Raw genomic sequence first — 24710 nt, forward strand, 5'->3', positions numbered from 1 at the left:
TTGCGGCGGTTGTTGCGTGTGCTCTTATACAAAAAGGCAGAACTGCTACTCCTGTACACGTAATCAGTACAGAATCACTGGAACAGTTCAGGACAGGGTGGGCGAATGCCACAGTGATAGAAAGCAGGGTAACTACACCTGTAAGGCCAATGCCCCGTGTTATACTACAAATGTGACTACAACCGAAGGGACTTGGAAAAAAGGGCCACATGGAGGGACTGTGTACCTTCACATAGACAAAACAGCCAACATTAGCATACAAGAAGAGACGCCGGGGCTGTGGTTTTGTTGTTATGAACCAGATTTACAGTATCGACAGAAATATACAACCAGTAAAAATAGAAACGAAATGATAAATAAGACTTATGAAAGATGCAACAAGGAGAGGCTCAACTCTACGATTGTAATAAAAGAAACTGATGGGATGATATTATGTATGAATAATAGCCAAATAAGAAATAGAAGATATTTTGTATTCTTGATAACAATTTTAAGAGATAGTTTTAAGCCACATATAACAGTACAAAGTCTGGAAAGAATCCCACACACTTGTAAGAGCGCTGTAACCCAACAGCAGAAAAAGAATGTACACTTCAATATTTCCTTCCCTGAATCCCCCAGCTGTCATAGACAAAAAAGAGAATGGTATGACCCGCTATTAGGAGGGGTAGGAACGGGATTAGGAGTATTGAATGGTATACAGTTAGAAACAGTTCGGCGGATAGAAGGGAACTGGAAGGGAGAATGCACCCTGGCGAAAGCGATCATGCCTTTTCATATACTCTCTGAGACCCAAGAGACCACCTCTCAAAATAGTCACATATTTACAAGGGAAAAAAGAGATCTGAAAGGAAGTTTTGACCCCCATGTGTATATAGATGCTATAGGAGTCCCAAGGGGGGTCCCAGATGAATTCAAGGCCCGGGATCAGGTAGCAGCTGGATTTGAATCATTAATCCCTATGATCACAGTTAACAAAAATGTAGATTGGATAAATTATATCTATTACAACCAGCAACGGTTTGTTAACTATACTAGGGACGCTTTACAAGGTCTAGCTGACCAGTTAGGACCCACATCTACTATGACTTTCCAGAACCGTATGGCCCTTGATATGATACTAGCAGAAAAAGGAGGCGTTTGTGCCATGATAGGTACTACCTGTTGTACTTTTATTCCAGATAACACAGGACCAAACGGCAAAGTAACCATGGCAATCAAACAGATTGTTTCTTTATCCGAGGAATTAAAACGAAATTCAGGTTTCACAGACCCATGGGATCAGTATTTCTCATGGTTAACCGGATGGCAGAAAATTCTGGCCCAAATTGGGATTGTAATCTTAATCTTTCTAGTGCTTTTCGCAGTTATTGCTTGTTGTGTATTACCATGTATAAAGAAATTAATGACTAAAACTATAACTGAAGTAACTCCCACTTTTATGTTTTCTTCAGAAATTGAAGGACTTTTACCAACTCCATCCATGAAAACAACCACCCTTTATCGAGAATATTGTTCTGAAGTTGAATAGATAGTGTAGGGTGTGCACCGACTCTTTAAGTCCAGCTACAAAGGGGGGTCTCCTAATAGGGGAGGCTCGTCTCAAACTGGTGAAAAAATCCTTTTACTCCCCTTTCCCAGAGCACGGACACACTTAGGTTAAGAAATGAAGAAAATAATGATAAAAGGGGGGACTGTGAAGGATGGGGTGGACAGAAGTTAATGTTTATAATAATTTTCTTTCTTTAATAAAATATAGACTATAGAGTTGTGTACATAATTGTGATGAAGCAATAGTAGGATTAGATAAGTATACGTGGCAAGATGGCCCCTGAACAGGGACTACGCACTAACAAAATAACAAGTCACTTCCTGGTATGAACGAACTATGAACTATGAAGACATATCTAAAGGACCAGATAAGGGTGAACCTATCCAAGGATGACACAAAGTAACAAGAGGCTTACAGTGATACGTGCTTTTATAAAAGTGTGATAACATGTACCCACCCCCAGGAGAAAGGGGATATAGAACAAATGTGTGTAATAAATAAGTCAGTGACGCCTGATGCTGAGTGAGGAGCTTTGTACCAGACTCTGTGTGGTGTGATTCCTTTCGTACGAACTCAGCGTATTATCCCTGCCGGTTGAGACTGATTAGTACCCGAACAGTACATCAGGGTATATGTAATCTGTGAGGAGCACATCAGGATATATGTAATATGTGAGGAGTACATCAGGGTATATGTAATATGTGCGGAGTACATCAGGATATATGTAATATGTGAGGAGTACATCAGGATATATGTAATCTGTGAGGAGTACATCAGGGTATATGTAATATGTGAGGAGTACATCAGGATATATGTAATATGTGAGGAGTACATCATGGTATATGTAATATGTGAGGAGTACATCATGGTATATGTAATATGTGAGGAGTACATCAGGGTATATGTAATATGTGAGGAGTTCATCAGGATATATGTAATACGTGCGGAGTACATCAGGATATATGTAATATATGAGGAGTACATCAGGGTATATGTAATATGTGAGGAGTACATCAGGATATATGTAATATGTGAGGAGTACATCAGGATATGTGTAATATGTGCGGAGTACATCAGGTTATATGTAATATGTGCGGAGTACATCAGGATATATGTAATATGTGAGGAGTACATCAGGATATATGTAATATGTGAGGAGTACATCAGGGTATATGTAATATGTGAGGAGTACATCAGGGTATATGTAATATGTGAGGAGTACATCAGGATATGTGTAATATGTGCGGAGTACATCAGGATATATGTTAGCTGTGAGGAGTACATCAGGGTATATGTAATATGTGAGGAGTACATCAGGGTATATGTAATATGTGAGGAGTACATCAGGGTATATGTAATATGTGAGGAGTACATCAGGGTATATGTAATATGTGAGGAGTACATCAGGATATATGTAATATGTGAGGAGTACATCAGGGTATATGTAATATGTGAGGAGTACATCAGGGTATATGTAATATGTGAGGAGTACATCAGGGTATATGTAATATGTGCGGAGTACATCAGGGTATATGTAATATGTGCGGAGTATGTAATATGTGAGGAGTACATCAGGGTATATGTAATATGTGAGGAGTACATCAGGATATATGCAATATGTGAGGAGTACATCAGGATACATGTAATATGTGAGGAGTACATCAGGGTATATGTAATATGTGAGGAGTTCATCAGGATACATGTAATATGTGAGGAGTACATCAGGGTACATGTAATATGTGAGGAGTACATCAGGGTATATGTAATATGTGAGGAGTACATCAGGATATATGTAATGTGTGAGGAGTACATCAGGGTATATGTAATATGTGAGGAGTACATCAGGATATATGTAATGTGTGAGGAGTACATCAGGATATATGTAATATGTGAGGAGTACATCAGGATACATGTAATATGTGAGGAGTACATCAGGGTATATGTAATATGTGAGGAGTACATCAGGATATATGTAATGTGTGAGGAGTACATCAGGGTATATGTAATATGTGAGGAGTACATCAGGATATATGTAATGTGTGAGGAGTACATCAGGATATATGTAATATGTGAGGAGTACATCAGGGTATATGTAATGTGTGAGGAGTACATCAGGGTATATGTAATATGTGAGGAGTACATCAGGATATATGTAATATGTGAGGAGTACATCAGGATATATGTAATATGTGAAGAGTACATCAGGGTATATGTAACATGTGAGGAGTACATCAGGATATATGTAACATGTGAGGAGTACATCAGGATATATGTAACATGTGAGGAGTACATCAGGATATATGTAATATGTGAGGAGTACATCAGGGTATATGTAATATGTAATATGTGAGGAGTACATCAGGATATATGTAATATGTGAGGAGTACATCAGGATATATGTAATATGTGAGGAGTACATCAGGGTATATGTAATATGTGAGGAGTACATCAGGGTTTATGTAATATGTGAGGAGTACATCAGGGTTTATGTAATCTGTGAGGAGTACATCAGGATATATGTAATATGTGAGGAGTACATCAGGGTATATGTAATCTGTGAGGAGTACATCAGGGAATATGTGAGGAGTACATCAGGATATATGTAATATGTGAGGAGTACATCAGGGTATATGTAATCTGTGAGGAGTACATCAGGGTATATGTAATCTGTGAGGAGTACATCAGGGTATATGTAATATGTGAGGAGTACATCAGGGTATATGTAATATGTGAGGAGTACATCAGGGTATATGTAATATGTGCGGAGTACATCAGGGTATATGTAATATGTGAGGAGTACATCAGGGTATATGTAATATGTGAGGAGTACATCAGGGTATATGTAATATGTGAGGAGTACATCAGGGTATATGTAATATGTGAGGAGTACATCAGGGTTTATGTAATATGTGAGGAGTACATCAGGGTATATGTAATCTGTGAGGTGTACATCAGGGTATATGTAATATGTGAGGAGTACATCAGGGTATATGTAATATGTGAGGAGTACATCAGGATATATGTAATCTGTGAGGAGTACATCAGGGTATATGTAATATGTGAGGAGTACATCAGGATATATGTAATATGTGAGGAGTACATCATGGTATATGTAATATGTGAGGAGTACATCATGGTATATGTAATATGTGAGGAGTACATCAGGGTATATGTAATATGTGAGGAGTTCATCAGGATATATGTAATACGTGCGGAGTACATCAGGATATATGTAATATATGAGGAGTACATCAGGGTATATGTAATATGTGAGGAGTACATCAGGATATATGTAATATGTGAGGAGTACATCAGGATATGTGTAATATGTGCGGAGTACATCAGGTTATATGTAATATGTGCGGAGTACATCAGGATATATGTAATATGTGAGGAGTACATCAGGATATATGTAATATGTGAGGAGTACATCAGGGTATATGTAATATGTGAGGAGTACATCAGGGTATATGTAATATGTGAGGAGTACATCAGGATATGTGTAATATGTGCGGAGTACATCAGGATATATGTTAGCTGTGAGGAGTACATCAGGGTATATGTAATATGTGAGGAGTACATCAGGGTATATGTAATATGTGTGCAGTACATCAGGGTATATGTAATATGTGCGGAGTACATCAGGGTATATGTAATATGTGCGGAGTATGTAATATGTGCGGAGTACATCAGGGTATATGTAATATGTGCGGAGTATGTAATATGTGAGGAGTACATCAGGGTATATGTAATCTGTGAGGTGTACATCAGGGTATATGTAATATGTGAGGAGTACATCAGGGTATATGTAATATGTGAGGAGTACATCAGGATATATGTAATCTGTGAGGAGTACATCAGGGTATATGTAATATGTGAGGAGTACATCATGGTATATGTAATGTGAGGAGTACATCATGGTATATGTAATATGTGAGGAGTACATCAGGGTATATGTAATATGTGAGGAGTTCATCAGGATATATGTAATACGTGCGGAGTACATCAGGATATATGTAATATATGAGGAGTACATCAGGGTATATGTAATATGTGAGGAGTACATCAGGATATATGTAATATGTGAGGAGTACATCAGGATATGTGTAATATGTGCGGAGTACATCAGGTTATATGTAATATGTGCGGAGTACATCAGGATATATGTAATATGTGAGGAGTACATCAGGATATATGTAATATGTGAGGAGTACATCAGGGTATATGTAATATGTGAGGAGTACATCAGGGTATATGTAATATGTGAGGAGTACATCAGGATATGTGTAATATGTGCGGAGTACATCAGGATATATGTTAGCTGTGAGGAGTACATCAGGGTATATGTAATATGTGAGGAGTACATCAGGGTATATGTAATATGTGTGCAGTACATCAGGGTATATGTAATATGTGCGGAGTACATCAGGGTATATGTAATATGTGCGGAGTATGTAATATGTGAGGAGTACATCAGGGTATATGTAATATGTGAGGAGTACATCAGGATATATGCAATATGTGAGGAGTACATCAGGATACATGTAATATGTGAGGAGTACATCAGGGTATATGTAATATGTGAGGAGTTCATCAGGATACATGTAATATGTGAGGAGTACATCAGGGTACATGTAATATGTGAGGAGTACATCAGGGTATATGTAATATGTGAGGAGTACATCAGGATATATGTAATGTGTGAGGAGTACATCAGGGTATATGTAATATGTGAGGAGTACATCAGGATATATGTAATGTGTGAGGAGTACATCAGGATATATGTAATATGTGAGGAGTACATCAGGATACATGTAATATGTGAGGAGTACATCAGGGTATATGTAATATGTGAGGAGTACATCAGGATATATGTAATGTGTGAGGAGTACATCAGGGTATATGTAATATGTGAGGAGTACATCAGGATATATGTAATGTGTGAGGAGTACATCAGGATATATGTAATATGTGAGGAGTACATCAGGGTATATGTAATGTGTGAGGAGTACATCAGGGTATATGTAATATGTGAGGAGTACATCAGGATATATGTAATATGTGAGGAGTACATCAGGATATATGTAATATGTGAAGAGTACATCAGGGTATATGTAACATGTGAGGAGTACATCAGGATATATGTAACATGTGAGGAGTACATCAGGATATATGTAACATGTGAGGAGTACATCAGGATATATGTAATATGTGAGGAGTACATCAGGGTATATGTAATATGTAATATGTGAGGAGTACATCAGGATATATGTAATATGTGAGGAGTACATCAGGATATATGTAATATGTGAGGAGTACATCAGGGTATATGTAATATGTGAGGAGTACATCAGGGTATATGTAATATGTGAGGAGTACATCAGGGTTTATGTAATATGTGAGGAGTACATCAGGGTTTATGTAATCTGTGAGGAGTACATCAGGATATATGTAATATGTGAGGAGTACATCAGGGTATATGTAATCTGTGAGGAGTACATCAGGGTATATGTGAGGAGTACATCAGGATATATGTAATATTTGAGGAGTACATCATGGTATATGTAATCTGTGAGGAGTACATCAGGGTATATGTAATCTGTGAGGAGTACATCAGGGTATATGTAATATGTGAGGAGTACATCAGGGTATATGTAATATGTGAGGAGTACATCAGGGTATATGTAATATGTGCGGAGTACATCAGGGTATATGTAATATGTGAGGAGTACATCAGGGTATATGTAATATGTGAGGAGTACATCAGGGTATATGTAATATGTGAGGAGTACATCAGGGTATATGTAATATGTGAGGAGTACATCAGGGTTTATGTAATATGTGAGGAGTACATCAGGGTATATGTAATCTGTGAGGTGTACATCAGGGTATATGTAATATGTGAGGAGTACATCAGGGTATATGTAATATGTGAGGAGTACATCAGGATATATGTAATCTGTGAGGAGTACATCAGGATATATGTAATATGTGAGGAGTACATCAGGGTATATGTAATATGTGAGGAGCACATCAGGATATATGTAATATGTGAGGAGCACATCAGGGTATATGTAATCTGTGAGGAGTACATCAGGGTATATGTAATATGTGAGGAGTACATCAGGGTATATGTAATATGTGAGGAGTACATCAGGATATATGTAATCTGTGAGGAGTACATCAGGATATATGTAATATGTGAGGAGTACATCAGGGTATATGTAATATGTGAGGGGTACATCAGGGTATATGTAATGTGTGAGGAGTACATCAGGGTATATGTAATGTGTGAGGAGTACATCAGGGTATATGTAATGTGTGAAGAGTACATCAGGGTATATGTAATCTGTGCGGAGTACATCAGGGTATATGTAATCTGTGCGGAGTACATCAGGGTATATGTAATATGTGAGGAGTACATCAGGGTATATGTAATATGTGAGGAGTACATCAGGATATATGTAATATGTGAGGAGTACATCAGGGTATATGTAATCTGTGAGGAGTACATCAGGGTATATGTTAGCTATGAGGAGTACATCAGGGTATATGTAATATGTGAGGAGTACATCAGGGTATATGTAATATGTGAGGAGTACATCAGGGTATATGTAATATGTGAGGAGTACATCAGGGTATATGTAATATGTGAGGAGTACATCAGGGTATATGTAATCTGTGAGGAGTACATCAGGGTATATGTAAGCTGTGAGGAGTACATCAGGATATATGTAATATGTGAGGAGTACATCAGGGTATATGTAATATGTGAGGAGTACATCAGGGTATATGTAATATGTGAGGAGTACATCAGGGTATATGTAATATGTGAGGAGTACATCAGGGTATATGTAATCTGTGAGGAGTACATCAGGGTATATGTAAGCTGTGAGGAGTACATCAGGATATATGTAATATGTGAGGAGTACATCAGGGTATATGTAATATGTGAGGAGTACATCAGGGTATATGTAATCTGTGAGGAGTACATCAGGGTATATGTAAGCTGTGAGGAGTACATTAGGATATATGTAATATGTGAGGAGTACATCAGGGTATATGTAATATGTGAGGAGTACATCAGGGTATATGTAATATGTGAGGAGTACATCAGGGTATATGTAATATGTGAGGAGTACATCAGGGTATATGTAATATGTGAGGAGTACATCAGGGTATATGTAATCTGTGAGGAGTACATCAGTGTATATGTAATCTGTGAGGAGTACATCAGGATCTATGTAATATGTGAGGAGTACATCAGGGTATATGTAATATGTGAGGAGTACATCAGGGTATATGTAATCTGTGAGGAGTACATCAGGGTATATGTAATATGTGAGGAGTACATCAGGATATATGTAATCTGTGAGGAGTACATCAGGGTATATATAAGCTGTGAGGAGTACATCAGGGTATAATAAGAGGGTATAATAATGGGGTATATAATACAATTCTCCATAGATGTGGGTTACGCTATGATGAATCCGTTATGCACAGGCCGGTGTCGCACTGATAAATGGTGTCCTTCCTTATCCCCCTTTTGGTCCACACTCCGCACCTTTGTTGTTTGGGGTATTTTGCTGGGAAAGTGTTGTCCTGGTATAATACGGGCCCCCTCGCTTCCAGCAGATGTTTGGGCCCTTCTCTTCCTGGTTCCCAAATATTAGAGCCCTGATAATCTCCTCCTGATATAGAAGGAAAGTTCCCCTCGGACCGGCTCATCTGCATATTTTTTCATCCTCGACTAATGGGAGCCTTTTTATTAAAGGCATGGTGTTGCCCGAAAAACATGTTTTTTTTTTTTTAATTAAACATTTAGTGTGTGGGTGATTAAACATTGTTCACATTTTTTTTATTTTTTTCACGAGTCAGGAAATATTATAAATTATTTCTAATTTATAATACTACCCATTTTTGGTCACTAGATGGAGCTATTTCCCAAAATTGCAGCATTGCAACATTGGGTTAAAAGCTCTCGCTCTAGTGAGCTCTCAGCATCCCCCCCTCCTTTATCCTGGCTAGTGCCGGGATAAACGAGGGGTTTGAACGGTGTAACCTCCTACACTGTGTGTCGCCATTTTTTGAGCTAACACACAGCGTAGTAGGTTTACATACAGTAGTAAACGTACACAAACACGAACATACATAGAAATCATTTACCTGCTCCTGCCGCCGCCGCTCCCTCCGGCCCGTCCGCTCCGTTTGCTGCCGCTGTTCCATGTGCACAAGTCCGGAAGCCGCGACCGGAAGTAGTAATATTACTGTCTGGCCGCGACTTCCGGTCCACAGGAAAATGGCGCCGGACGGCGCCAATTTCGAATAGGACTGTGTGGGAGCGGCGCATGCGCAGTTCCCACACAGACGCCGTACACGCGAGTCAATGGGACGGGAGCCGTTCACAGTCCCTATGGGACTGTGGCTGCCGTATTCCATGTCTGTGTGTGTCGTTAATCGACACACACAGAAATGGAACAAAAAATGGCAGCCCCCATAGGGAAGAAAAAGTGTAAAAATAAGAAACAGTAAAACACAAACACACAAATGAATATAAACGTTTTTATTAAAGCACTAACATCTTTAACATATAAAAAAATTATTTGCGACGACACTATTCCTTTAACACCATTTTGGGCACTTGCAACTTTTTAGACACTTTTTATTCTATTTGCTTTCCCGGTTCTGTATAAATCTCGTTACCTTTATCCTGCCGTTTATTTTATTGTTTGGTGATTGAGCAGAGTAAAGGGTTATTTTTGTGGGCGAGCTGTAGTTTTTATTGGTACGACTTTTTGATCACTTTTCATTACATTATTTTTTAGCGCTAAAGTGACCAAAAAATAGCGATTCTGCCGGTTTCATTGTTTTGTTTTTACAGTGTTCACCGTGCGATTTAAATAACGTTATATTGTAATTCTGCGCCTGCGCGTTCGGCATGATGTTGGTGGTGGACTTCCGTCTAATGGCGCGCCGGGAGTCGCATGACCATACGTCACGGATGACATGGGCGACGGTGATTGGCCGTTTTCGAGGCTTTGCCTCAGCCCCAGGGGAGGAGTATTAATTCTATAAACACTGAGTCCTGAGTGAAGCGCGCCGCTGACACCCATGCGAGCACGCTTCCGTGTGTGTAACAGAATATCTCTTACAGTTCTACATCACTGGCGCTTCAGCCAGGCTGATAAAAGTACAGACCCCTGATGAAATAATACATAGAAACGCGTAGGTCAGGTGAGAGAGGGATTATAGCGCAGGTGACAGTGGCAGCACTGGGGTACTGAGGAGCGGTAACTGAGGGCTCTGGTGTGTTGCAGGGTCCCATCCACTGATACACCAATGTTTAACCGCTGATCCCACATTTTCAAGCACTCAATTAGAGGAGGGGTCACAAACGAACCAGTAATTGCAGTATACATAGAATACGTTTTTTAACAAGCACGGGGGGGCTCTTGTCACGGTGGTGATTGTACCCCTGTTTTTAGAGAGTTATCTAATAAAAATGATACATTTTACTCATTAATCACTTCAGTGAACTCTTATATTGTAATTCAGACTTTTAATGATGCGGTGATAGTAATTAGGTTTATTTTTTTACAATACTTTAAAAGGAAAAGTGGGAAAAGTTTGTTTTGTATTTTCTGTACACCACTAAATAATGTTTTTAACTATTTGTAACACTTTTTATTAGTCCCTGCACGGGATTTGGACCAGCGATCGTCAGACATACTAATGTATTGAATTATTGTCATTTTTACAGGCTCCTGGTGCCCCCCAAAATCTGACACTAAGCCTAGTGCATGACCGGATTCATAGAACACCTTGTAGAGAACTTCTATGTGCAGTCACAGCTCCCTCAGCTCCGGCACTATGTATAACACATTGTCTGACGTTTTACTGTAATGTAGAACTAAGGAGGAACCCCACCTTACCAAACCTCCCAATTCACTTTCTAATATCATTATTACTGACCTCTGGTAACACCTCCTGGAATTTCCTCCTCCACTTCACTCTTACACGGTTGATCGCCCCTCACCCGCTCTTCTTCATCCTCCGCTTTAATATTAGTCAGATCTTCCCCCTGATTTCACATATGTAACAATTCAGTACAATACAGCGGAGAGTGCGAAGAATCTAACAGATCAACATAAGAAACCACCAAAATCTATGACCCCATCTATGACCGCAGGACCATAAAGCTCCACACCCCCCTATATAAATGTGGTATAGGGCTCAGCTTCATCTACCTGATGATTCTCTGCGACATTGTGATTTTCCTCTGGACAGTCCTGGGAATACAGAGGACTGGGACATCTCTCTGGTGGATTTCTCCTACTGGATCCATCTGTAGAAAACACACAGTGACGGAATAGATTATTTACATGGGATGATGAGATGATGGGAGTGGTATCTAGGTGACCCTCAATACGGGTTTGTCTTTACAACTAATGAACATCCCCCCCCCTCCTTACACTGATCAGCCATTACATCCGTCTCCTCTTCTGCTTCATCTTTAACCTCAACCTTAATATCCATCAGATTTTCACTCTAAACAAACAAGAAAAGAAAAAACATAGTATGAACTTCGGGTTAATTACTTTATGGTCATATTTTGATGAGACTTCGGCACCATCTACCCAGTGGCAGATTATCATTAGGGTTTGTTCAGCAGCCTGGGGCCCAAGGCTTCCAGGGGGCCCATGGCCGCCCGAACCGCACATGACCCCTCATACCTGGTCGCATCGCTGGCACCGGAGGGGGACCGGTTCTAGCAACAGCCACCAAGGGGCATAGCTAGGGGGGCAGGCGGAGCATGTGCCCCAGGCGCAATTAGGTGGTAAGAGGGGGGAAGCTCCGCAGAGCACATGATCCGATAAGTCACGTCAGGCAGAGCGGAGAGCAGAGCAGAGCCCACGGCTTCAGTGTGTGGTAATATCTACCGGGAGCAGCGTGTGTGGTAATATCTACAGGGAGCAGCGTGTGGTAATATATACAGGGAGCAGTGTGTGTGGTAATATCTACAGGGAGCAGCGTGTGTGGTAATATCTACAGTGAGCAGTGTGTGGTAATATATACAGGGGGCAGTGTGTGTGGTAATATATACAGGGAGCAGCGTGTGTGGTAATATCTACAGGGGGCAGTGTGTGTGGTAATATCTACAGGGAGCAGTGTGTGTGGTAATATCTACAGGGAGCAGTGTGTGTGGTAATATCTACCGGGAGCAGCGTGTGTGGTAATATCTACAGGGAGCAGCGTGTGGTAATATATACAGGGAGCAGTGTGTGTGGTAATATCTACAGGGAGCAGCGTGTGTGGTAATATCTACAGTGAGCAGTGTGTGGTAATATATACAGGGGGCAGTGTGTGTGGTAATATATACAGGGAGCAGCGTGTGTGGTAATATCTACAGGGGGCAGTGTGTGTGGTAATATCTACAGGGAGCAGTGTGTGTGGTAATATCTACAGGGAGCAGTGTGTGTGGTAATATCTACCGGGAGCAGCGTGTGTGGTAATATCTACAGGGAGCAGCTTGTGGTAATATATACAGGGAGCAGTGTGTGTGGTAATATCTACAGAGAGCAGCGTGTGTGGTAATATCTACAGTGAGCAGTGTGTGGTAATATATACAGGGGGCAGTGTGTGTGGTAATATATACAGGGAGCAGCGTGTGTGGTAATATCTACAGGGGGCAGTGTGTGTGGTAATATCTACAGGGAACAGTGTGTGTGGTAATATATACAGGGAGCAGTGTGTGTGGTAATATCTACAGGGAGCAGTGTGTGTGGTAATATCTACAGGGAGCAGTGTGTGGTAATATCTACAGGGAGCAGTGTGTGTGGTAATATCTACAGGGAGCAGTGTGTGGTAATATATACAGGGGGCAGTGTGTGTGGTAATATCTACAGGGAGCAGCGTGTGTGGTAATATATACAGGGAGCAGTGTGTGTGGTAATATCTACAGGGAGCAGCGTGTGTGGTAATATATACAGGGAGCAGTGTGTGTGGTAATATATACAGGGAGCAGTGTGTGTGGTAATATATACAGGGAGCAGTGTGTGTGGTAATATATACAGGGAGCAGTGTGTGTGGTAATATATACAGGGAGCAGTGTGTGTGGTAATATATACAGGGAGCAGTGTGTGTGTGGTAATATCTACAGTGAGCAATGTGTGTGTGGTAATATATACAGGGGGCAGTGTGTGTGGTAATATATACAGGGTGCAGTGTGTGTGGTAATATATACAGGGAGCAGTGTGTGTGGTAATATATACAGGGAGCAGTGTGTGTGGTAATATATACAGGGAGCAGTGTGTGTGGTAATATATACAGGGAGCAGTGTGTGTGGTAATATATACAGGGAGCAGCGTGTGTGGTAATATCTACAGGGAGCAGCGTGTGTGGTAATATCTACAGGGGGCAGTGCGTGGTAATATCTACAGTGAGCAGTGTGTGTGTGGTAATATCTACAGGGAGCAGTGTGTGGTAATATCTACAGGGAGCAGTGTGTGTGGTAATATCTACAGGGAGCAGCGTGTGTGGTAATATCTACAGGGAGCAGCGTGTGTGGTAATATATACAGGGAGCAGCGTGTGTGGTAATATATACAGGGAGCAGCGTGTGTGGTAATATCTACAGGGGGCAGCGTGTGTGGGATTATCTACAGGGAGCAGTGTGTATGGTAATATCTACAGGGAGTAGTGTGTGTGGTAATATCTACAGGGGGCTGTGTGTGGCGTTATCTACAGGGAGCAGTGTGTGTGGTAATATCTACAGGGAGCAGTGTGTGGCACTATCTACAGGGAGCAGTGTGTGGCACTATGTACAGGGGGCTGTGTGTGGCACTATGTACAGGGGGCTGTGTGTGGAACTATGTACAGGGGGCACTGTGTATGTGGTGCTTTACCTTACAGTGTTTGGTGCTATTATATTTAGGGGTGCAGTATATGGTGCTATTATATTTAGGGGTGCAGTATATGGTGCTATTATATTTAGGTGCGCAGTGTATGGTGCCATTATATTTAGGGGCACAGTGTGTGGTATTATATTCAGGGGCACAGTGTGTGGTGCCATTATATTTAGAGGCACAGTGTTTGGTGCCATCATATTTAGGGGAATAATGTGTGGTACCATGATAATTTTATCTTCGTTTATAGGTGTGGAAACGTTGGAAAAGTGAGAAGCTGAAGACATCTGAGTGGAAAATTCTTCAGAAATGGGTCATGGCCTGGATACGATGGAGAAGAAAAGAGGAAAAAAAAACTACTAGAGTTTGAGAAGACGTCACCTGTGAGTCACTAGATTTACAGAGAATCTGTCACCTCTGCTGACATGTTTATTATAGGAAATCCATGTATTTCGCATAATGTCTTTGTGCAGTCCAGGACTGATAGACAAATGTGTGTTACCATTCGCCTTGTCAGGAGGATGTGTCCCTGCAGAGTGTGATACTGTCAGCGATGGTTGGAGATTGTCAGCATGTAGGGACACAACCCTGTGACAAGGGGAATTGTAACACCCAATTGTCAATGATTGCACAAAAAGGTAGTGTTAACAATAGTTACGGTGCAGCAGTGGAGAAGGGGGCCCAAGTTTGGGTAACAGCCCAGGGCCTATGGTCTACTTAATCCGCCACTGCATCTACCTGATGATTCTCTGGCACATTGTGATTTTCCCCTGGACAGTCCTGGGAATACAGAGGACTGGGACATCTCTCTGGTGGATTTCTTCTACTGGATCCATCTGTAGGAAACACACAGTGACTGATATATAGACAGATATACAGTAGTCATGTATTCAGACACTTCATTAGGCCCACGGCGGCCATAGAACACCCTGCGATCTTACACAGGGTGCCGGTGGGGTGAGAGAGGGAGCTCCCTCCCTCTCTCCAAAACCACTCAGATGCGGCGCTCGCTATGGATACCAAAGAAACGCAACCCAATATTTATTCCTCCGATTCCGCATTTTATAGAAATATCGCACATGTGGCGCATGTGTCCTATTTAGTGAAACACGGGCCCCAGAAATGAAGGAGCACCTTGTGGATTCTGGGGTCTCCTTTTCATTAGGGTGTTTTCTAGGCACCACTATAGGTTTGAGGAGGCCTTAAAGGGGTTTTCCAGACCCTACAAATTGATGATAGGCCACCAATAGCTGAATGGTCGGGGTCCGACTCCTGGTACCCCCAATGTTCAGCTGTTTTGAAGGAGGTGCAGTGCTTGTGTGTTTTTTTTTGGGGGGGGGGGGGGGGTGGGGGAATAGAAAAAAAACCCAGAAATTCCGCCATCGTTCTATGCATTATAAACTTACGCCTTTACGCCGTTTTTTTATGTGTTACGACTTTTGCAGAATAAAATCCCTTTTGAACGAAATCATTTGTTTTTGCATCGTCGCTTTCCAAGAGCCAGAACTTTTTTATTTTTCCATCAATGTAGTGATATGAGGGCTTGTTATTTGCCGGACGAGACGTAGTTTTTATTGGTACTTTTTTGGGGTACATGGGTCTTCTTGATTAACTTTTATTATTACTTTTTTGGGAGCCAATGGAAAAAAAACAACAATTCCGCCATTATTTTACGGCATTCACCCTGCGGTTTAAATTACATGTTAACTTTATTGTGAGGATCATTACGGTCGCGGCGATACCATATTTGTGTACGTTTATTTATTTTTTACACTTTTACTAAATAAAAACACTTTTTAATGGAAAAAATGTTTCCAATATAGTCATTTTTATTAATAATATTTATTTCACAGTAATTAGTTAGTTTTTTCTCCCACTAGGGGACTTCACTGTGCGATCTTCTGATCGCAGATATAGTGCTTTGGTATACTTAGTATACCGGAGTATTTCTGCTTCTGGCACGGCCTAATAGGCATACAGCCAGGGCAGGCCTGGGGGCTTTGTTAGGACCCCGGCTTCCATGGTACCTCATCGTGGGCCTGCGATCACGTTTGCGGGCCGCCCATGGGTGACAGAGGGAGCTCCCTCCCTTCGTAAACTACAATTGATGATGCGATCACCATTGACTGCAGCATTTATGGGGTACCCGCTCCAGCCTGCACGGGACGACCGTGCAGAACTTAGACTGGGCTGCCATGAAAAGGCATTTTGGTGGTCACAAAGGGGTTAAACTTGAAATCGTTTTTCTTTTTTTCGTCTTAGGCCTCATTCACACTACAGGGTTTCCCGGCCGGGTGCCGGCCGTTCATAAATCGGCCGGCACCCGGCTGCATTAGGAATAATAGACCCCTAATGGGGCTATTCACACGACCGATTTTTTGACGGCCGGGAAAACCGGCCGTCAAAAAATAGGACATGCTCTATTTTCGGCCGGGTACCCGGCCGCCCGGCTCCCATAGAAGTCTATGGGGCCGGGTAATACACGGCCATCACCGGAATGTGTCCCGAGTGATGGCTGGGTTTTCCGTGGCTTGCGCTCTATCCCCTCCTCCTCAGAGCGCATGTGAGGAGGAGTTTATGCCATTCGGACGAATGGCTACGCTGTACACTGTGTGGCAGGGCCGGGGTGTACAGCAGGTGGAGGGAGCGCTGCGCTGGCTCCCTTCCCCTGCTTGTTTTAAAAGCACCCTGGCTCGTCGACACCTTCCATGGCGCTGCTAGCAGCTGCTGCGGCTGCTACTGCTGTAGCGACGCCACTATAGCAGAGCAGGGAGGTATCTCCCCGCTCTATGTGCTAGCTCCATTTTAGCTCCCTGAAGGAGCGGAATCCCCGTGTGTTCGGGGATTCCGCTCCTGGACAGAGCGCTTGATGTCTCTGTCCATATCTGGGCAGTGACATCAGGGGAAACTCCAGAAGCGGAATCGCCGAACACATGGGGATTCCCCTTCAGGAGTGGCCGCTGATGTCACTGTCCAGACCTGCACGGATGCAAAACTAATGCAAACCGGCCGGGAAAAATGGCCGATTTTACCGGCCGATACTCGGACTCGGGCGGGACCCGGTCGTGTGAATCCCGCCTTACTAGGGGACTTGAAGATCCAACGTTGTGGTCACTGGTATAATACTTATGTGTTGCAGGGTATTAGACCCGTCAGCTTTACACTGACAGACTGACTATTAGACTCTCCCTCTGGTAGGACCTGACAGGCTTCCGTAGATGGCAGACCTGGAGGACATTGTTAGACCTCCAGTTGCCATAGCAAAGCCGAACAGAAACTAAACTTCTGAGCGCTTCTGCCGCTTCGTTTTAGCGATCGGTGGGGGTCTCAGTAGACGTCAGAAGTCTGGTGAACGTTTAGTTACACTTTAAGCATTTTTTTAGTCTAACGTGTACCTTATGTTCTGGGGTCAAACATCTTCTATAAAGTTATGAAGGATGATTTATTTGCTTATATTCTCTGTATGAAATTACATTGTGAATTATCAAGCAGGAGGCCGATTACTAAGATGTGTAATATCTGAAAGTGATGATAATGTGTAAATGATTTAGTTTCATGCAGCAGCCATCTTGTCTGGAGTTCACATCTTGTCTGGAGTTCCCATCTTGTCTGGAGTTCCCATCTTGTCTGGAGTTCCCATCTTGTCTGGAGTTCCCATCTTGGTTCTTTTGTAGTGAATAGGAAAGTCATTGTTCCTTTAATACAAGTAATGTTGATTTCGTATGTTTTATCTTTGACCTTGGTTCCCATGCGTAGTTGGTAGAGAATGGACAGGGAGTAAGAAGGGAGGGTGGCAAGTATTCGTGAGGGAAGGTCTCCCCCATCTCCACGAGAACATTCTGTCCAAAAGAGATAAGGCACCTGCAAACCTGATGTGTGAAGTATTATAATGATGTATTTTATTGTATGCTTTTTACTGAATAACAAATATTGTTACATTGTCTCTGATTGGTTTACCTCAAGCCGACACCCCTTCTGAATTTCAGTTTAACAGTTTGAGTTTGGTAATAAATCCTTCAGAGGAGCATTTTGAACATATAAGCGTGTCTGTGTGTTTTCTTCTCCTCTCTCGATATATATCGGTGAAATATCCTAATTAGGATTCTGACTAATGGAGTCTGGCCTTGAGAGTCTGTTGGGACTCGTATAAATTTCAGTCTAATATATTTTGAGCGATGGATTTCCATGACAAAGTGTTTGTTTGGAGCTGCCAGCGACAGCTCTATAGAATGCCGGACAGCAAGCACTGGACATAAGAGAATAGGGGGGGGGGGGTGACCCCATTATGTAATACAGCAGTGTGTAGTGAGCATGCTCCCACCTCGCCCGCTGTACTGAGAGGAGGGGGAGGCAGCCGCTCACTCCCTGGACCACACGTCTATCACACACCGCAGTATGGAGATGTGTATTACCAAGCTGCGGATGTGTATACCCCACATGATGACACAGAAGAGGGTCCCGGACAATAAGAGTCTCATCATGTGGGGAATACACCCCCCCGGCACGGCAATACCTCTGTATACTGCAGTGTAAAGATGTGCACTCCATGCAGTTATGGGGGAACTGGGGACAATAATAACGGAGGCTGTCAGGACATGCTGGGAGTTGTAGTTCTGCACAGCAGGAGCGACACAGGTTGGAAAACATTGCCCCAGGACATAAAGGCGACGGTGTAAGTGCAGAATGAAGTGTCTACCAGGAGAACGTCTCATCCATGTGCAGAAGAGAAGACCCCAGTATTAGATCTCACACTGAAGCTGCAGAACATCTTTCCACATGATTGTCCTGTCCGCTGTTCACACATGGTAGAACTTTACACTCCTCATGTAGGAGATTATAAGAGCGGCGCAGATCAGTCACTGGTTATATAAGACCATGTTCACACACACAAGTCACTGTCCATCTCAGCTGAATGTACCTGCTGCAGAAACTACAACATTCAGATATATGGAAACTTCTACAACAAATCTGGGACCATCCCCTAGTGCAGCACTGCAGCAAAGCGAGGAACGTGCGATCAGAGATCAGGAATCACATGTCTGTATATACTGCACATTACGAAACTAACACTGCAACAACAAACTAATAATATATCAATTATATATCTATATCTCACCCTGTGATGTGCGCGGCCGGTAGTTCTCCATCATGACCTCCTCGTACAGATCCTTGTGACCTTCTAGATACTCCCACTCCTCCATGGAGAAATAGACAGTGACATCCTGACACCTTATAGGAACCTGACACACACAATGATACAGTCATCACCCAGACACCTCCAGTGCTGTTACTGTAGAATTTCCCAGCATTCCCACCTCTCCAGTCAGCAGCTCAGTCATCTTGTAGATCAGTTCTAAGATCTTCTTCTCATGTATCCGGGAGTGAGGGGGAGGCTCTGTGATGGGGATCTGACTACTGCTCCATCCTCCTGACTCATGGATGATGGGAGTCGTACAGTCACCCGATGTCTTCTTCACTATTGTGGACTCCTGTGTATGGAGAGACACACTTAGAGAACTGAACACAGTAGTCCCCCCTCAGTAGAGAGAGGGAGATTGTGACCCCGCTGTGTAGAGCTCTAGTGACCCCACATCTGTAATACTGGAGACCTCACCTACAATAAGACATTGAGAAAATAGAACGAGGCCAAAACTAAACAGGAAATAATATTGGGGGGACTAGATGGACCATGTGCTCTCCTCCTGCCGTCATCTTTTATGTTTCTATATAGATGTCATCCTGATCCTCCTGGTTCCTGGTCATTCTCATTGCTCTACAACATTACTATTGCTGCATTGGTGACATGACACATAACTGACCATATTGGCGGCTGATCTTCAGCTTTTCTGCTGGTGGCTTCTTGACGTCACTTGGACGGTCTGGACGCTGTTATACAGGACACTGGATTCTTCCTATTATGTATTGTCCCTTGCCTATGTGTGACTTGTTCTATAATGTAGAAAAGTTTACCTCTCCGCTCAACAGGTAGATGATCTCCAAGGTGAAGTCTAATATTCTTCTGCTCATCTCATTCCTGTCCTTGTCCATCCTTGGTGGGTCACTCAGGAGAAGGAGCGTTGTGGAGGAGAAGATGAGAAAACTGGAGGATCTAGTACTGAGGACGTCTTTATGAAGAAAGGAGAAGATGGAGATCATACAGGGGACAACATCATGTGTGACATACAGAACCTCACTTATTCATCATTGAGAGAAACATCTTCTCAGAGCCGTCACCACATGGAATAAAGGGGTATTCCCAACACGGACATTTCTCCCCAGGATATGCCAGAAATGTCTGATAGATGTGGCTCCACCTCTGGGTGGCTTTGTTAGGTGGTTTCTGTAACTCCTATACAAGTGAATGGAGAGAGTCGTGCACATGTGTGGTCACCTCTCCATTCATTCTCCCCCTGGATGTAGTCATCACCTCACCGGGCGGGTCGGGGGACCCCCGTTCTCCACATAGAGGTGGGACCCCCATATAGCAGACATTTATGGCATATCTCTCAGGTGAGAAGAGTAAAATGAAGACATTTCCCCTCCAGACAATGAAGACCTGACTCCTGACAACCTGACACATGGCGGATACTGGGGAGACATTGCTGACATCTCACAAGACGTGGTGCACACTATGCAGTCAGTGTTTGATATGAACTGTGAGGTTCTGCAGCAGCTGAGGTGTATTTATATATAGGGAACATGCAGTGTGATCTCTTATCATCATGTTATAGCGCAGGTGGAGCGGAGCAGAGTGATACATTGTTTAATGGGATAAGATTCAGTATAAACTTGTATTTTACTCATTTAACCCCTTCCTGCACAGGACATTTACCGCTCAGGAGTTGTTCACATGACATAGGGAAGACCGGACACCTGCTGCAAAGGCCGGAGACCGGAGAGGACTGCGATTACAGCCATTTAACCCCTTTGATGCTGCGGTCAATAGTGACTGAGGTACCTAAGTGTTTGGGAGGGGGCTCCTCTGTGAGATCATCCGAACCTCGAGATTGTGTAGTAATGATGAGATGTCAATTTCAATTGTGAACAGAAACGAAAAAAACTTCACCTTACAAAATGTTTTATTATGGATTTTTTGGAACTATAAATAATTTTGATCGCCCCAAAAATAATGTCCGGACTTATAAATGATGATATTTTACGACTTCTTTCAGCGTGAAGTATAAGGAGCTCAGAAACATTATTGTAAAGTGTCTTCCCATTTGCGGTCAGGACTGGATGACATTATTCGGGATGGTGTACGAGTTATTCCAGAGAGACCCCAACACGAGGACAACGTCTCCCCCGAGTTTATGTGAGAGTGAAATACGGAGTCAGACTTGTCTCACCACTGAAGGTTATTTCCACCGTGGTCATAAAAAGCCGATCCTGGAATTATAACAGAGCTACAAATAGTTCTTGGTCTTGTACAGATAACGGGGTGTCACTAGTAAGACAGATATAGATTATACACATCACGTCATTTATCTCATCCGCTCTCTACAATGTCAGGGTCAATATGTCAGTTGTACAACATTAATGGTGCGAATACAGAAACCTCTTCTAGATACTAACAAGAAAGACGCCAGTAATCCATCAGTCATGTCCAAAGGCGGCCATCCCCATGACAACACTGAATGTCATGGTGCGGGGAGAGAAGTATGGAGCGGGTTTACAGGCTGAGCCCGCTCCACACGCTGCAGGTGTATTACATCCGACACCTCGCACTGACGGCCAGGATCAGAGAGAACGCCGATCCCGGACATTTAACTACTTAGATGCTGCGGTCAATAGCGAGTGCAGAATCTAAGCTTTTAGAAGAGGGGGGGGGGTCCTCTCTGACAGCTCATCGGCCCCTCACAATGTAATCAGCCTGGGGGTTAATGAAGGGCCGCCATCTTTCTGCTCCTATTAACCCCTTAATCACAATATACTGCGATACATTAGTGTTAGGGCTCGTTTACACTGCTTTTCACGCGTGTCGCACGGACCTATGCCAGTCTATGGGGCCGTGCAGACAGTCCGTGACTTTTGCGCAGTGTGTGTCCGCTGCGAAAAACTCACGACATGTCCGATATTTGTGCGTTTTTCGCACATCGCGCACCCATAGAAGCCCTTCCGTGGGACGCGCGTGATTCGCACAGCAGTAAAAGAATGAACGTAAACAGAAGAGCACGGCCTGCTACAAACATCCAAACGGAGTGTCATAATGATGGCGGCTCAGCCGCGCCTCATATGGTGAAGATACCCGGAGCTGAACCGCACCCGCTGGTGTAGACCCGCCTTACAGTGCATTGTCCCAGCGATCTGATCAGCACCGGTTCACGTCCTCCAGGAATACAATCTGTTACAAGTCACACTTTTTAGTTTTGTACAAAAAAAATAAAAAATTAGATTTTTTTTTTTTTAAATAAAACCATTTTCCATTTTTTTCTCCAAAGCAACAAAAAAACAAAACGATAAACTAAACTGGAATCTCGGCGTCCGTAAAAGTCAGAATTACAATAGAACGTTATTTACCCGCACGGCCAACACAATAAAGACAAACAATCACTACAATCGCTGTTTATTGGTCTAAATAAAAATGTAAAAATCTACAACTCGTCCCGCAAAATCTAATCCTCACTCCGCGCCATCCACGGAATAATAAAAATGTTATAGATCAGAGAAGACGGAGGGGGAACCGGAAACAGAAGCTGGCCTGGTGGTGAAGGGGTTAACCGGCGCTGCGGATTCTAAACACGCAGGATATCCGATTTATACCGCGGATTCGCTGCGTGTGAACATTCCCTTAAACCGCACGGTGAACGACATGAACAAGAAACGTATAAAAGTCAGTGAATAAGTTGTATGTCCCGAATATTATGTCATTACAAAATACGACTCGTCCCACAAAACATCCCAAATAACAACTTACCCCAAAGAGGCCGGCACTGGAGGGGTTACATCCCGGCTAGGAGTCCAGTGGGCGGGGTCACTCAATGATTGACAGCTCTCTGTATACACACTCATACAGGGGTGACTGATAACAGAGAGAACACCCGACCAGCGCTGCTCTCTACCTCATACACGGCAATAGCTGAAGGACCTGTGATGACGTGACCACCACGTGACCAAGCAGGAGGGGCGGGGCTTATCAGTGGAGAGACGTGGTGGATGAATGAGCTGTGATGACGTCGTCACTCCACATGACAGACAGAAGGGGTGGAGCTTATCAGTGGAGAGATTGAGGACGTATGAATCACCTGTGATTATATCAGGATCACGTGACTGCGGCATCAGGGGCGGAGCTTAGAAGTGGAAAGATTGAGGCTGTATGAAGGACCTGCAAAGAGAATCACGTGGCATGAGAGGCGGAGAAATGTCCCGGTCACATGGTGGTGACGCAATCACAGGTCCTTCAGCTGTTTTCGTGTATTTCCCATCATGCAGTAGTAAGGTAAGGTTACATGAGGTGGTTTCTGTCCGGTTTTGGTGCGTTTTTGTCTGGCACAGTGCTGGTGATTATTATTTATTATTATCGCTGTAAATATGAAATACAGGAGGGTTTAACCCGTTGGTGTCATCAGATCTATAGTATTCTGTTGGACGTGCGCCGTCACACTAGAAGGAGCGGAGCCGGCACCGTACACGACTTCTGATCGCCGCCTGCAACCGCCGAGATCGGAGACAGCGCAATCCCGGCCGTGTAACCCATCAGATGCCGTGACTAATAGCGACGGCGGCTTCTGATCAGTTCGGCCTCATGCACGGCCGTGGCCATTATTTTCTAAGAGTCTGGACCGCAGAACACGGCCGCAATAACACATGCCCGTTCTTTTCTTGGTCCCGGCTCCTGGGCCACGCAGGAACCACGGAAACCACGGTCGTGTGCATGAGGCCTAAGAGATAGCGGCTTCCTCTGTCCTCCGAAGAAAGTGCGCGATGCCGACCGGTCACCAGAGTAAGACATTGTAGTGCGTTTTATGTGTTCTTTTGTTTTTTTTTACAATAAATGATGTAAATGTTAAAAATAAGTAACGGAATCGCCGCATCCGTTATTATCCAAATTATTAACTATCAAGTTCTAACCGGCAGAAATAATTCACATGTGAACGTCGCTGTTTATGGTCCCCGCGATTCTCCAACATAGGGAATAAAAAGTCCCCAAAATGTCACCCACAAAATCTACATCTCACCCCACAAACCCACACCCACACCGCGCAGTCACCGGAAATATAACCCCCCCCCCCACCGCGCAATCACCGGAAATATAAA

The 24710-nt window shown here is 43.1% G+C and overlaps 1 protein-coding gene across 1 annotated transcript in view; it reads right to left on the bottom strand.

Annotated features, from left to right (window-relative positions):
- Positions 1 to 20570, bottom strand: part of LOC142710255 (uncharacterized) — a 32888-nt gene extending 12318 nt beyond the window's left edge. The window contains exons 1-5 of the mRNA XM_075848526.1: positions 20427 to 20570; positions 19772 to 19945; positions 19573 to 19696; positions 17961 to 18325; positions 12041 to 12100 (exon numbers count right to left, since the gene is read on the bottom strand). Coding sequence (XP_075704641.1) covers positions 12041 to 12100; positions 17961 to 18325; positions 19573 to 19696; positions 19772 to 19945; positions 20427 to 20504 — 801 coding nt within the window. The 5' untranslated portion in view covers positions 20505 to 20570. The remainder of the gene's footprint in view (positions 1 to 12040; positions 12101 to 17960; positions 18326 to 19572; positions 19697 to 19771; positions 19946 to 20426) is intronic.
- Positions 20571 to 24710: the final 4140 nt, after the last annotated feature.

The sequence above is a fragment of the Rhinoderma darwinii genome, unplaced genomic scaffold (genome assembly GCF_050947455.1).
Source record: "Rhinoderma darwinii isolate aRhiDar2 unplaced genomic scaffold, aRhiDar2.hap1 Scaffold_4227, whole genome shotgun sequence".
Taxonomy (NCBI): domain Eukaryota; kingdom Metazoa; phylum Chordata; class Amphibia; order Anura; family Rhinodermatidae; genus Rhinoderma; species Rhinoderma darwinii.